The sequence below is a fragment of the Anser anser genome (assembly GCF_964211835.1).
Source record: "Anser anser genome assembly, chromosome: 5".
NCBI classification, from domain to species: domain Eukaryota; kingdom Metazoa; phylum Chordata; class Aves; order Anseriformes; family Anatidae; genus Anser; species Anser anser.
In genome coordinates this window covers 62,147,995-62,162,710 of record NC_139725.1, presented here as the reverse complement: position 1 = coordinate 62,162,710, position 14,716 = coordinate 62,147,995, and the positions used below count along the sequence as shown (strand labels likewise).

The 14,716-nt window shown below is 45.1% G+C and overlaps 1 protein-coding gene across 16 annotated transcripts in view; it reads right to left on the bottom strand.

The window, feature by feature from the left end:
* The window catches only part of SLC35F4 (solute carrier family 35 member F4), a 108,561-nt gene that overhangs the window by 23,167 nt on the left and 70,678 nt on the right, over window positions 1-14,716 (bottom strand). The window contains exon 1 of one of the 16 annotated variants that reach the window (XM_083836760.1): window positions 10,250-10,470. The exons of the other annotated variants lie outside the window; for them this stretch is intronic. Within the exon in view, the coding sequence (XP_083692886.1) occupies window positions 10,250-10,325 (76 nt within the window). The 5' untranslated portion in view covers window positions 10,326-10,470. Of the gene's footprint in view, window positions 1-10,249; window positions 10,471-14,716 lie in introns of those variants that run through there. 16 annotated transcript variants of the gene reach the window in all.

Genomic DNA, 14,716 nt, shown 5'->3' with positions numbered 1-14,716 from the left:
AACCCAACCTGACAGGAGTCGCATTGCCCCAGAGCAGCCACTGACTTTGCCATGACTTGGAAGGATTCAATATGACAAACGTAGGCTTCACATTGAAAAGAATAGAAAAATAGACACAAACCCCACGTGTAAGGTGCCAAGTATGCAACAAATACGGCAAACATCTCAGAAGGCAACATTCTGCAATGCAACACGAGCCATCTCGGTACCCTTTGTGCAAATATCTCCACGCCAAACAACCACATAAAAGTGTACTCTAAGGCCAGGACTTCAGTATTCTGGAGACTGTATGAATCAAGTCAACACTCTTCTGCCAGAGGAGGCTCATGTAGGCTCTCGTATAATCTTCAAAGATTAGCTTAAAGCTATGTTTGATTCACCTGCCCTAACTACAAAGACCACAAAGAAAGAGATGCATATACTGTACCGTACACAAAAGCCCTCTCAACCTATTTAGAGCCTCCGAGTTCAGTTTTTACTCAGTAAGTAGACTGAACCAGCAGCTAACCCCCTAGAGATGATCCTTCTCCAAGATGCTCTTTGCTTGCTCCCACCTTGCCGCACAGCCCTACAAATTCAAGCACTGCGGGGTACAACACACGGTCTGTGACAGGACAACCACTGAAGCTGATATTGAAGGATTAACACCTATATGGTGTCTAAGCACTATATTGTCTCTGTTTTTGGTGAGCATCAATCTCTACAGAACTTTTTAGAGTCTACTGGATGTTTTCAAAATTTTAAAAAAGCTTTTCATCTTCATATATTTATTTTTAATGGAGAAAATCTTAATCTAAGAGACGTGCAATTCCCTCTAGGACTTTGTTCTACTCATTTCCCAAGTCCAAGCCTCCAAAGTCCACCACAACACCTTTATTTGACAGCTGAAAGTTAATTCCAATCTCCACAAGGTTAAGACAATCAGTACTTTCTGGCCTAAATATTCAATAAGGAACTTACAAATTTTCCAGTCCACAACTTGAAGGGGATTTTTTCTGAAAGCATTTGCTGACTGCCTGTCCTCTGAGAATCTGCCGCCAAGGTGCATCGACCCAAATCACTGCTCACTTTGATATGCTTCATTTAAAGAGATTTCATTAAGTTGAAAGACACATGCTACATCTCAATTCAGGTAATTTAGAGCAAGCTCAAGATTCACATTATGCTCAGCAGAAGTCTAGCAGATGATCTGCAACCGAAATTTCAAGGAAACCCATTTTTCCTCATACGCAAAAAGAGCTCCAAGTTATTTATATCTGGTACAATAAAGGAGCATCAGTCTTTTCCTGTACATTGAGAAACTCAGCAGTTGAGACCAAAACTGCAATTCAAGAGATTGCATTTAATTGAAAGTCACTGCTTGATTTAGTGAAATCTTCTTCTATATGTGAAAGCAATCAGATAGCACAGCAATTTATCAATATTTCATTGTTACTGTTAGAAAGCCTAGGCCATCTAATGCTACTGAAGCTGAACATATTTTAAGGAGATACTTTGACAGGGAAGGTGAATAGATATGTGCTGGGATAATTTGTCCAAACGTGGTATCAGCAGCAAGGACAACAAATCACCTTTTACGACACACACCAGCGAAACCCTGCACGTGCGCGCTGCTACCCCCGTTAGAGGAAGGGAAGGCAGAACGATACGTGACTTCTGTTCTTTGCCTCACAAAGCAATTACCAGTTATCAAACAGGCATCCGCTGAGACCTTCCAAACTTAGGGAGACATCAAGAGCAGCATTTGCCACTGAACTTTTGCATACATGAATCCCACTTGCCTACGGAGACCCCACGGTCTTAAGTGGTGAGCCCGTGCCCCCTCCAGAGAGGATGCTACTGAAAAAGATTGGAAGAAACCTAGTAAAGAGGAAAAATCTTGCCAGATTGCTGGATCTGGCTGCCAGAAGTGTTCCTTGATTACCTGGAGCTTGTAATTGAGCGTCAAAGTCTCTGGACTTGACAAAGGAGGGAATGGAGAACAGGAAAGGACCGCACAGGATTGTATCAAATTCAACAGGATGACTTTCCGTTATCAGATATAAACAACCCTCTGCTCTGTCCCATTTTTAAAGATTTTTTTTTTATTCTATTTCAGTAAATCTTTTTCCTTGCCCTGCAAATGCAGACACTTTGTAGTTTAGGAAGCAAAGCCATTTCTCTGCACATGGAGACTGAAGGAAAAGCAGCAAGGAGAACCTGGGGCTTTCTGCATGCTTCTAACAGTCTGTCCTTGTCTGGCATTAATTAGTACATACTTACTCCAGTGCACTTCCATTTAGCAAGGTAATTATGCTTGTGACTACCCCAAACCACATGATTAATGTCACCCAAGTCCTCTCCTTTCCACGTGCTTGAGCACTGTTCCAAGCCCAGGCTGCGAGAGGAGGTGAGCCACCATGAGCTGCTGCTGCTGGGTCGAGTCAAACCAGGAGCCCGCAGCACACGTGGCCTGAGAACCATTTTCACCACCCACCTGTAAAGCTCCCTTGCCCCTCTGACAGATGATGACTTGTGGCTTTCCATTCATACAGAGATTTCCACATGCAGCTCACACGGTGAGAATATTTGCCCCCTCCTTGGCTTCAGGCTACACAAAACACTGTTATTACGCAGGAGGCTTGAGAGAAAGGATTATTTTGAGATTCAAAACAACTTTCAGATTATTTTTGTATATATAGGACATATTTATCACGTGACAACAGTGCTCTGAATACCAAAAACCATGCCATTCTGTAGGAGGGACCTTTTCTGGTCTCAGAGTTGCTACTAAAAATGGATTGAATGGACTTCCAGTAAAACAATCAATGCCATATAAAAATGTAGCCCTGGGAGTAACTTTTATGGCCTGGTCATCACAGAATTGATTTTTTTTTCTTTTCTTTCTTAAAACCACCCCAATGGAAATTTAGAACCTCTCAAACAGATAACTGAATTCTCTTCCAGAACCTATCTGTGGGTCCATGACATGAAGTGTTTCCTTTTTTGAGACAGTAATATCTGGCTTGCTGGCATGTGTTTTTTTGGCTTTGGTTTTTGTGCGCGAGTTTGTGTTTTTTTTGATTACACAACTAAATTGATGGTTGTATCAGTGATATGTTTATGAGCTGGACGGTTTTTGTATTATGTTCTCAATGCCCTGCAGAGGAGTGCTCACCCACAGCTACCCCTGTAGCCGGGCAGTAGACAAGCTGCTGCAAGAAGTCAGTCAAGGCATCTCCAATCTCCCTGTTACTCATACAGCATTACAATACGTTTATTCTACCGAGCGCTCAAAATCTCACCTCCTAATATATCGTTCTTGCATTGACAAAATGATGTCTTCATATCACGGCCGCAAAAACAATTGCTGAGTTTTGACAGATGGACGGCGGAAGGAGCCAGTCTGGTGTTATGTGGGAAGTACGTCAATCGAATGTTCCTGCTAAATCGGGCACGGGTGAGAGAATTGACATTTCCTTTACACTGCCACGTTACCTGATAGAGTGAGCATCCGCTGCGATGAAGGCCTCGCTCACGCATCACAAGCCTGTTTCCAGCAGCCTGCGTGTACATCGGTAAGTCAGTTCACAGCCACGAGGGCTGGAGATTTTGCAATGGAATTTGGTCTTAATGTGCTGCAGTAAGGGGAAGGTGATGTCAGTTTTATGGCCAGGGAAATATCTGATGCACGTGGCCCAACAGAAATAGGAACTGAGGTGCGGTGCTATTGGTAGAGGTGAGGAAAGCTTATTCTGTCCATTTTATAACAAGGAAACATCATTAGATAGCAGTAGGTATGGCTTTAATTAGGTTGTTTGCGACTGCTGTCACACAGCTGCAGGCAGGGCTATCTAACGTTACCAGTCCAGTGGGGAGCTAGCTCCATAGTTTATTTCATTTCAGCCAAAGGGATTCCTTCTAAAATCAAATCCTGTCCTTCCTTACGCAGGAATAAACCCACAGCAACTCAGTACAACCAGGAAGCAAAGCCGCTCTGGACATACCTTGCTGTACCTGAGGACAACAGCTGACCAGAGAAGATAAAATTCAAGGGCAAACTGTCCCCAGCTTTTAATGAGTTCAGAACCAGCAGCTTGACTCAGGGTACGAAGCCACAATTACATTACTGCCAAGCAAACAAACCAGAGACGGAGCGTTGTTACAGACAGCGTGCTACACTGAGGTTTGAGGAATAAGCATCTCGTATTTTGTTCTGTGAAGAAAAATTATTTCAGCGTATCTCAGACATTAACAGTGCTTTCCATTTGAAGGCATCCTCCTGAGACACTGCAACTGGCCCGTGTGGCTGAGTTAAGCAAGGACGCCTGCTCAGAGCAATGCTCTGTTTGTTTACTACTGTTTGTCTTGGAAGTTTTTATGTTTGAAGGGGATGAGAAGGTTACAGCATTTTATTTTATTTTTTTGCCTGAGGGGAAAACAAGATTTTCAGATTTTAATGAAAAACAAATGACTCAGTGCTGGTGCACATCATTTTCCTTGTACTATGATTAACTATTGTCAAGAGCACAAAGCAAAAAAGCAGAGATTTGTGTTGTAGTTTAACTGTGACATCCATCTACAATTTCTGCCAATTATCCTTTCGGTGTCTGCACACAACAGTTCGTTTCAAATCAGCAGATGGAAACTTCACTCGCAATTAGAAATCTCAATGATTTCAGCACGTCCTCCTGTCCTTGCTGTAAAGGGAGCGAGGAGGCAGCAAATAACTTACATTTTGCCATCCCATAACTAATGCAGTGCCTGCCCAGGGACGTGTCACGCTGCACGTGTCACCAGCACAATTGTCAGGGGAGGAAACCCAGGTTAGCCAGTCTGAAGACCACCCCCTCTCCCCCACTCCATACACAACGGATATGTCTCATGCCTAGGAACCAAACCTCACCCACGCGGCTTCCCACCTCCCACCAGCCAACACGAGGGGCAAAACCCCTGCCACGTCCCACATCCTGCACTGGGAGAAGGAAAGCTCTCACTGCGGTGATCAGTAAGTGCCTGAAAAACCGTCTCACAGCAGGGACAAATGACAGAGATACCTGTCAGGGGTGATGAAGGTGTATCTGGCTCTGCCTTAGAGGACGGATGACACATAACTTCCCCAGGTCACCATCCAGCCCTGCATCTCCTTGGCTTTATGATGATAGCAGCCCTGGGACCCAGTCCCTGCGTGCTAAATTCTCCTGATTTAGGATACAGATACAGACTGCAGCACATTACAGCCATGGGTCTTGATATCACTTTACAAAAGATCTGGAAAGAAAAATAAAAAATCTAAACCAATATATAAACAGGGAGAAAACCTGACAGTAACTATAGACTGAGGATGCACCACTAAATTGAAAGAGATGTGTGCAACTCTGCCAACTATGAGGCTGTAAGTAGCTTTGAGCAAAAGAAATACAATGAGCTAATGAGGAGTTGAGTGCATCTGCATCTAACACCACGAGACCTGAAGAATTCAGAATTAAAGGAAAGCAACCGGAATTGGGCAGGAGCATCTTCACATAGCACAAGGCAGCTGTGAAAACAACGTGGGGTTCCACTTGGTCCTGGCACCTGAAGGTGTGCCGGGAAGGAAGCAAGAAAGGAAGGAAGCAAGGAGAGAAAGAATAGGAAAGAAAGAAAAAAAGATAGAAAAAAGAAAGAGAAAAGCCCTTTGCAGGAAGCATATAAGCCAGGCTTTGCTGGCTGTAAACAACCTGCAGACTGCCTTTTGGGGAGCTCTGATGCATGAGCATAAGGGACAGCCATCTCTGGAGGACTTCACAATTTGTTTCTTACTGAAGTAAAGGGCTGCTATTTGTATTACTCCAGTTTTTCCCAGTCCCTTTTCCTCCTTACCCACTTTAACCAAGATGACCTGGGGGGTTGGAACTAGATGATCTTTAAGGTCCCTTCCAACCCAACCCATTCTATGATTTTATGACTTTTTTATTATTATTATTATTTACCCATTCTCATTTCAGCGTAACTCAAATACTACCACCTCTGTTTAGGCACAGACAAGGAATCCCATTGATTTGAGATCAGAAGTAATATACCAGCACCAGAGCGTGGGTGTAAGAACAGTCTTGAAAATAAGTTTATTTGATATTATCTGTATTGCAAATGGCAGCAAGAGAGAGCATGAAGCATTTTGAAACACACTGGCTACATATACTTTAAAATTACCGGTCAGAACATGGTATATTTAGAGTCAAAAGGATTATTTCATGGCCCTGACTCACATCAGTGCAAGGCACAGACACGAACAAAAACTGGAAAAGGCAACACAGCAAAACCAGAATTAGGTTTATTCTGGATATACAAATGCAGAAAGCAAATCGTGTGCATTTGTAGTAGGAAGAGCTAATATCATGTGCATTTGTAGAAGGAAGAGCTAACACTATAGGTGGAGCTTTACATTTTACTCAAAGAAAGACAAAAGCTTTGGAATGCAGAAAAAGTGATGCAAATTACGAATGACTTTTATATGTCAAAAATTAAACTTCTACGACTTCCATAGAAAATTGCCTATATAAGTCTACAAAAATAATGTAAAACATCCATTTGGAGTGGCACATTTTGGACTGAACTCTGCTGTCAGAAAGGCTTGCTGGCATTCCCATTTGCCTCAAAAAAAAAAATTCTTTGGCAAAATGTCATACCTAGCTGTGACATCTTTGGAGTTTGAGAACACTGACTGCCAGGAAGGGTACTAGCTTCTCCTCCAGCATGGAGCACTTCCCATGCAAAGAGCCTCTGATTATTGCTCCTTCCCTGCCCATCTGGACAGGGCATCCAGAAGGAAGCCTGGGAAGGGCAGGACCAGGCACACAAACACCCCACCTCACAGAGATGTCTCAGGAGGGATCGGCAGACACCTTCCACACCTGGAACTTCTGAAAGGGTAATTTCCTCTGATAAACACAAATAAACACAGATAAACACAAATCATTTGACTCAAAGCCACACAACATCCCCTTAAAGAAAACCTCTCTTACAAACTTTGCAATAAGTTATACACCAGATGCCCCTCCGATAGGTTCACAGATTTATACACTTCACCCTGAAATAAAAAGTAATGAATATCACCAAAAAACCATCCTTTTAAAAGACAGTGAATCTTGTCATGGCTAAAATCTAGTGACGATTCCAGAAAGTAACAGACGTTATGAGTTAAATTCTCATTCTACTTTCACAGCAGTAAATCAAGAGTGTGATCAACGAAAGCCACGAGGCTGCTTTGACATAAAGTTGTTGTGAAAGGAGTTTAGACCCAGGACACACCTGAAATCACCCATATGCACCTCATTATTAAATAATTATGAGATAGCTTCTACTTTCAGGAAATGCTGCAATAAATCCAGGCTGGCTCATGGGTCTCCTAAGATAAGAGGGTGAAAGCAGCACGCTGACATACAACTCGATATCAAATTGCTCATATTTATCTCCTACACAAACTATTGCCTCTCCTGGATGATGGGTGCCTCCAGCGGGTGATTCATTCCCGCTCCCTAAGATACCAATCTTAGGAGATGAATCACCTTTCAGAGGCATCCACCTCTCCTGCGGACTCCAGGAAGCTCAAACAACTTTCTCAGCGCTTAGAGAGCCTCACGTTTAGATGCATCTGGATGAGTCCACATCTGCCTCAAGCTCGTGGCAGCTCTTTGGTACGTGCTTCCAAGCTAGGCACTAAGCTGTTGCTTCAATCTCCTTGCCTGCCGTCGAGCCCATTTAAGCACTTTTGAGGAAGAGTGGGGTACAAGAATATTTCAGAGGTAAGCAGGTGGGGCAAAAGCGAGCATTTATCACGGTTGTGTTGCATTTTGTAACCCCTGGAGATGCGTAAGACACCTCCACACTGGTTTTTTTTTTTTTCCCCCTGCAGAGCCCTTTCTTTGATGGCACATTTGGGTAAGTGTCCTTCGGGCACTCACGTACCTACAGTCAGTCTTCTTGTAGCTGATGCTGTGCTGGGGTGCGAGGGCTCGCCACACAGAGATGAAGACGTCCTCAAAAGCATTCACATGGTTGTGGGTCCTGGCTTGACACCCACCCCACACCTTCCAGAACCGTTCACATCCCAATGCCAACCCTTCTCGGCAGCTGTCTCTGCTCCATTTTCTTTCCATGGTTCTTCCAGAAAGGTAGAAAGCCTAGAAAGCCACAAACCTGAACAGCTTGAAAACTGCCATGCTAGAGCGCAAAGCTCCCCCGCTCTCCTCCCAGCGCATGGGCCCAGCGCCCAAGTCCCTGTGGCATTTCTGCCACATGCTTTTCCCATGCCTGGGAAGGAAAGCAGAGACAGCTGCAGCGCTCTTGGGAAGTTGGCCGCCCTACCCCATTAGGATTCGTTGGAAATCCCTGCTAAAATCTTTGCTGATCTGTAAAACTGGCTGCACGCACATTTAACGTATGGGTTAGCGGAGGCCCCAGTATTAGTTCTGCCTGGCCAGCTTCATCCCTAGCAAGGACCTTTCCATTTCCAGCCCGTTGGCTATGACAGGTGCTGTCATGTAGTCACTTCCAGTCTGTTGCCCTTTCTTCCTACGACGACTGGATTTTCCCTCCGTAACGAAACGGGCAGTGCAATTTTTGAGCGTTGGGAGCAGGTTAAGACAGACTCGCAAAAAGATGTGGCTGACAACAGCTGGATGAGGTTAAGCTGTAGGCAAGCACTGGCCGTGCGCTGTCTGTGCAGAGTAGGGGGGTCTTTAATCCTGTGCGTTCACCGCCTTGCATGACACGAGCCCCGTCCGTGCTGGCAGCTGGAAATAAACAGCGGCACATCACCACGTCAGGCAGCCCAGCGGCACGCCAGCCAGCTCATCCCACTGCAATGCTGCTCCTTTAAAACACCCTGAGAGCACACTTCACAATTTTACGCTTCCTAAAACCTGGTGGCCCAACGTAAGCAGCCATCTCTGTCAGCTCCTTCAACTTTCTTTAGGGCATTTTTGCCTCAAGGAAGAACCACCAGGTAACTGCTCAGACTGCAGAATACTCAATACTGCACAAATACTCCCAAGAAACATGACAAGACTATAGCCTGCTGTATCAAAAGCCAGCTCCGTTTGTAATTTAAGCCACTCCGACCCGGGTAGATTGAAGAACTGAGAGTCACGCTCCGCTGACAAGCACCGGGAGGCGTCTCTTGCCTTGCTTTCATCCTGGACGTCGTGCTGAATTCAACCCAGAAAAAAGGAATCGCAATTTCACTGGTGTTCGGAATAACAAAAACCAGAAGGGAGACAGCACACACCTTGCGATTTTACAGCCCGAGCATTGCTAACGCCGTCCCACACCTGGTGGGAAGAGAGTTTGTCCCTGGCAGAGCAAGCAGCTGCCGAAAGCAGCGCTCGGCTCTTCCAGCCATCTGATGCTGCGTGCAATAAACTTGCAACAGCACGGTTAAAGGCTGCGATTGCTACAGACGTTAAGGAAAAAACAAAACCACAAACCCGAACCTTAGGAATATTTTACGCAAGCTTCCCTTTCAACCTTTGATTCATACCACACGTGTCTGCGGTACGTTTTCAGCATCCCTGCCGCAAGCAGTGCTATCCCTCGCCGGACACCGCCGCGTTTCCAGCTGACACCGAAGTGTGCTGCGAAGTTGGCAAGCGCTCCGCAGGGAACGAGCCTTGCTCCTGCACTTGGCGTTAGGCTGTCATGTCAGGGGGAGAGCACACCGCAGATTTCACAATTTCTCTCTCGTGGCCGTTGTATCAAGGAATTGCTTCACAGGTGACGCTCGTGAAAATAAAGGGGGGAAAAGCAGTGCAAGGGAGCAACTGCCACCTCAGGCTGAGGGACAGCAAGCACAGAAAAGTTGGAGCCTCTGCCTTTAAAACAAAAAAGATAGCTCTAGAGCACGCTATTAAAATACTACAGAAAACTGAGTAACGTGGAATACACCTAATTTCCCAGCTTTTTAAAAAGCCAGAATCAAAGCACAATAACTTTTTTCAGTTCTTATTTCAACATTAGTTTCTTCATCAGAAAGCATTCACACAGCAGTTGGACACAAGAAAGAGAAATATAACTGCACTTATCCTAAAAAGAGGAATTTAACTGCACTTATCCTAGACGACATTAAAGTGCTAAAAATGCTACCAACACATGAGTTACTTTAAAATTATAAAAACACACACACACACAGACACTCACGTTACTTTGAATGGAACAGAGCAGGAGTAGCATGCAAAGTAAATTCCTGCCTAGGCTCAGATATAAAGGGAAAAAAAAAAAAAAAAGCATTTACCGTCTGGCACAGGCGAATTTAATTCAGAAACACTGTAGGACGGTAACGGCGCCACTCTTGCCGAGTGTTTCTTCATCCTCTGAAATTGCTCTCTCACTCACACACTCGCCTCGTCTTTGGTCTGCATCGCTTTTGGTCCCGAGTAGTATAGTAAACACTCGGCTATGGCTGGTGGCTGGATGTTGTTCTGGAGATGCTGCAGTAGGCTAGGAGTACTGATTTGCTGTTTCCCTGGGAAACCATTTGCAACACATTCAAACAACGCTTGACCTCTGCTAACACTTACCTTTCATTCAATTGTTAAGCGCAGCAGATAAAATACAAATATATTAGCTATTGCTCTTCTGTAACTTGCACGCGCGGCAGGCGCTTTGCATGAAAAGAAGGATTTCACATCAGCCCTGTGCTCAGTGCTGGCAGAGCAGACGGGAGATTTCTCAGACAACTGCAAGGGAATTATGCAATGCAATTTGCTGATTCCTTACGCTCTGACAATGTATGTACGACTACGGTAATTATTTCAAATAAACTCTGAGTAATGTAGCTCCGATAGAGCTGTTAAACTGGGAATGCCTTGGGCGAAAGAGTTGGTAACGTCCCACTCTGTACCAGACAAGAAGCAAAGGTATTGTAGGAGTCTCCTTCTCTTCTAATGCCCTACAAGAACTGTCACAACCAGGCCATATATAGGCCACAGCTGCTCTAGGTTCTTCCTCCCTTCCCTTGAGGCACCCAGGACATTTTTACACTATTTCTTCTACATCCACTCTCTTCTACACCCTTTTTGTTATTTCTACTACTGGAGACTTGGAGCAACAAGAAAGTTTCATTGAGCAAACCAGTGCCAACCCGTAAAGTTTTTGCACATCTTAGAAAACCCCGCTGACTTGGGTATCCCAGCACTGTGCTGGGAGCTTGCTTTGCCCCCAGATATTTATCGGCTTCTCATAAGGGCTCTGCCTTCAGAGCTCTTCACCAAAACTGTACCAGGTCTTGGCCAAGAATTTGTAGGTAGAAAGTCTTACCATTTACATTCAATGTATTTATTATAGCAACTATGGGAAATATAAAGATATTGGACAGAAAGAATGGCAGCAAGCTATACCAACATATGCTAGCAAAGCTGCTGGATTTTTAAGGGCCCCAACTATATAACTTTTACCTACAGTCTTTGTGCCGTTGCTAGCAAGTGGGAGCAGCGATTCCTGACCTGGGGCTTGGTCCTCTACCCCCTATTACACAGCCAAACAGGGAGAAGTTATTGGCTATAAGGAAGGCAATAAAGTGGTTTGAAAAGGATCAAGAATCACTGACGCAGAATACCACGTGCTCAGCTTCCTAAAGAGGGCTTGCAGGAATCTCAAATGTTTTTTTTCCAGCAGTAACAAGAGCCTCTTTCTGGGCACAAAATGGCTATAGGAGAGGACGTCAGCTATACAAATTCCTCTCCTGAGTGCTGTAGAGGAAGAGCTGCAGTAGGGCTAGACCTCCAAAGTGCTCACAGACATCCCTGTGCTCTCTCAGGGCTGGATTGCCCGAGTGAAGGAAAACACATGTGTTTTTTAACCCAGAGCCTGCTCCTGGGCTCCCTCACAAAGGGCAGTTCCCGTGATGAGGTATGTGTGCAAGGACTGCTCCCTTCAGTTGCCCGTAAGGAGCCAGGACACAAGGAGGGCAGAGGAAGACGAGTCCTGGCTGGATCCTCTCCAGATGCAGCCAGAGGAGACCTGGCACACGCAGAGACCTACAGCATCCTAACGGGCACAGCACCCACGACTCCACCGTACCCAGAGCAGGTAGGAAGCGGCTCCAGACTCTTTAGAGCAAACAAGTCAGCAGCATAGGATTACCTTAAACACACAGTCTTGTTCTGCACATCTTTTGCTGCTGTTTGTGTGGTCTGTACTCTTGATTATTAGGGAGCGGTGACACAGTAAGGAACAGACAGTGATTAACGCTACGGAAGAGAATGAGAATGGAGAAAGTACCTCGTCACCCCCACCTCTCATGGTCATTCCCGTGCAGAGTACAGCAGCCCTGGGACAGGCTAGGGAAGAAGCACAGGGGAGAGAAATGGCTACAGCTGCCTGGTTTTCCACCCAGCACGTCCTCTCCTGGAGCACTCGGAGCTCCCCTCTAGGATCTTCATTGTATCCCCCTGCGACTGATAAGGCTCACCACCGTGACAGCCTTTTCCAAAGCATCACACTGCAGCGCGTAAAGCTAACCAGCTTTTACTGCTTATCTGCATTCGGAGGATTTCTCGCACTGTGTAACAAGCACTTTTCCAAAGAAAATTATCTTCCCAATTCGCAGAAGGAATTTTATTCTCCCCTCCGAAGTGCTGAGAGTCAGCAGACTCTGTGATAGAGTAATCACAAGTCAAGTAATTGCTGGCTCCACAATCACAAGGCTATCTATTAATACATGTCTAGTCCTTGAGCGTTTATATAATATAAACAACATAATAACATAACACAGAGATGGTTTTTAGAAAACCATTTCTGCAAATAGGAGTTTATAATGGAATCATTAACGAACCTTAACAACGGTGAGCGTGAAATGCATGAGACAACGTCAAGCAATTCGAGACATTTCTTTCAGACAATTTCAATGTTACCAGCAGAACATGGTTGTATCTAAAAGCTGCTGCTCTTTTTTTCTTTTTCCAAAGGAAAATCACCCACCATTTTACCACAGTAACTCAGAAATCATATTCAAACCCAGAAAGAACCCTTTCAAAATACCTACCCCAGCAATCTGTTTCATACAACAGTTATAAGAGAAAAGAAGCAGATACCAAACTGCTTTAAAAATGTGTGATGGGTACCTGTACCTCCCATTGAAGACTGCAGCTTGAAAAACATCAGCTTCTCTGGCTACACAACTGAGCTTTGGCCACATATGTCTACTCCTGCTATGAACAACTGATTGCATGTATGTACGAGAAGCTATTCATATAGGTGCTCCAATCCTTCCTGTGTACTCAGCATCTCCTCTCCAAGCGTGCCAAAGAAAGGAATAAACTAATATGGAGCAGAAGGGAGACAAGCAAGCTCTGTCCTTGCCTCCTACAGTACCTCAGACACAAATCCATCCAATGTGGAATTTTATGTCCAAATTTACCAGGATGGCATGGTAGTTACTCCACAGACTGGAAGTCAACATGGAATACATGGTCCTCTGCCCTCCTCATGCTTATGCAAGGTACCACAGTGGGAAAATACGGGATGTTTTTCTAAAAATCAAGGGCAAACTCGTTTCCAGGTACCTCTAAGACAGATCTTCATTAGGTGTTGCTTGCCTCACATTCTGTGTTTTCAGCCGAGAGCACGTTAGAAGTTTTGTTATTTGCCGGAGTGGCAGCTTTATGATACCTGGAAACGTGGCCCACAGCACCAGCCAGGCTGGCCAGGCAGTCCTGAATTAATGAAATCCAGTGTGCCACTTAACCGATCTCCACATGCAAGTATTTTCACTCAGGGTGCCCCTGTTTGTCAAGGAAACACACAGGATGAATTACAGCAGTGCAAACTATACAGTGTGTCATTAAACAGCGTAAATTACAACCCAGCCTGCGGGCTAGCAAGCTACCTCTTTGTTCCTACTTAAGGCAAACACTGGTAAGACCCTAACGAAAGCTCTCAAGATGGATGAAACATCCCCGGTGCTGTTTTTTTTTGTGAAGATACCAGTGAATTCGATACCCAGCTCCCCCATCCCCATGTGCTACGTAGCAGCCAGGAGTCCCAGAGCTCCGAGGCTCCGGACTCCCCACTAGGCCGCTCCCTGCGCAGGCACAATGCCTGAAGCCATCTCTGTCCCCTGAACCCCTAAATATTAACCCGGATGAGCACATGGGGAAGCTGCAGGGTTGCTGCCTCACTAACCAGACGGCAAACCAAGGCTGGGAGCAGGCAGAACCCCAGAGAGCTGACTCACGTTTGCTAACAAGTGCTCCACGCTCACAGCAGAAGGGGCTGATGCTGTCACAACATATACTGCCCTCTTGGCTCACAACTCCGCTGCTCACAGTAGCGAGTCATGCATATTTAAGGGACCTCCTGTAAAAGTAAAGACTATTTACTCTTCTTCACTAAAATTGCAGCCTACATCACAAGCTGCAGCTGAAGCGTTGGCCCCACAGAGGGTTGCTTGCTGACAACAAGGACTGCTCCAGCCCCAGATGGACACAGTTTCTGCCGACAATACTATCGAGATAATAAACCACTTGGAGGTGTATCTTGTGGTAAGATATAAATGATAAGTCCCCACGAAGGACACTACGCCACCTCACATCGCTAGTTGGTTATGGTATCTATAGTCCTAACTAATAAACCACATGAGCTACACCAGGTTTAGTTTGGAGGGCTTTTTTTCTCCATATGGGAAACAATTAACAACCAAAATCACAGCATTAATATAATCCCAGTGGGAAGTGACAGAATATTGAACACATTTCTTTCC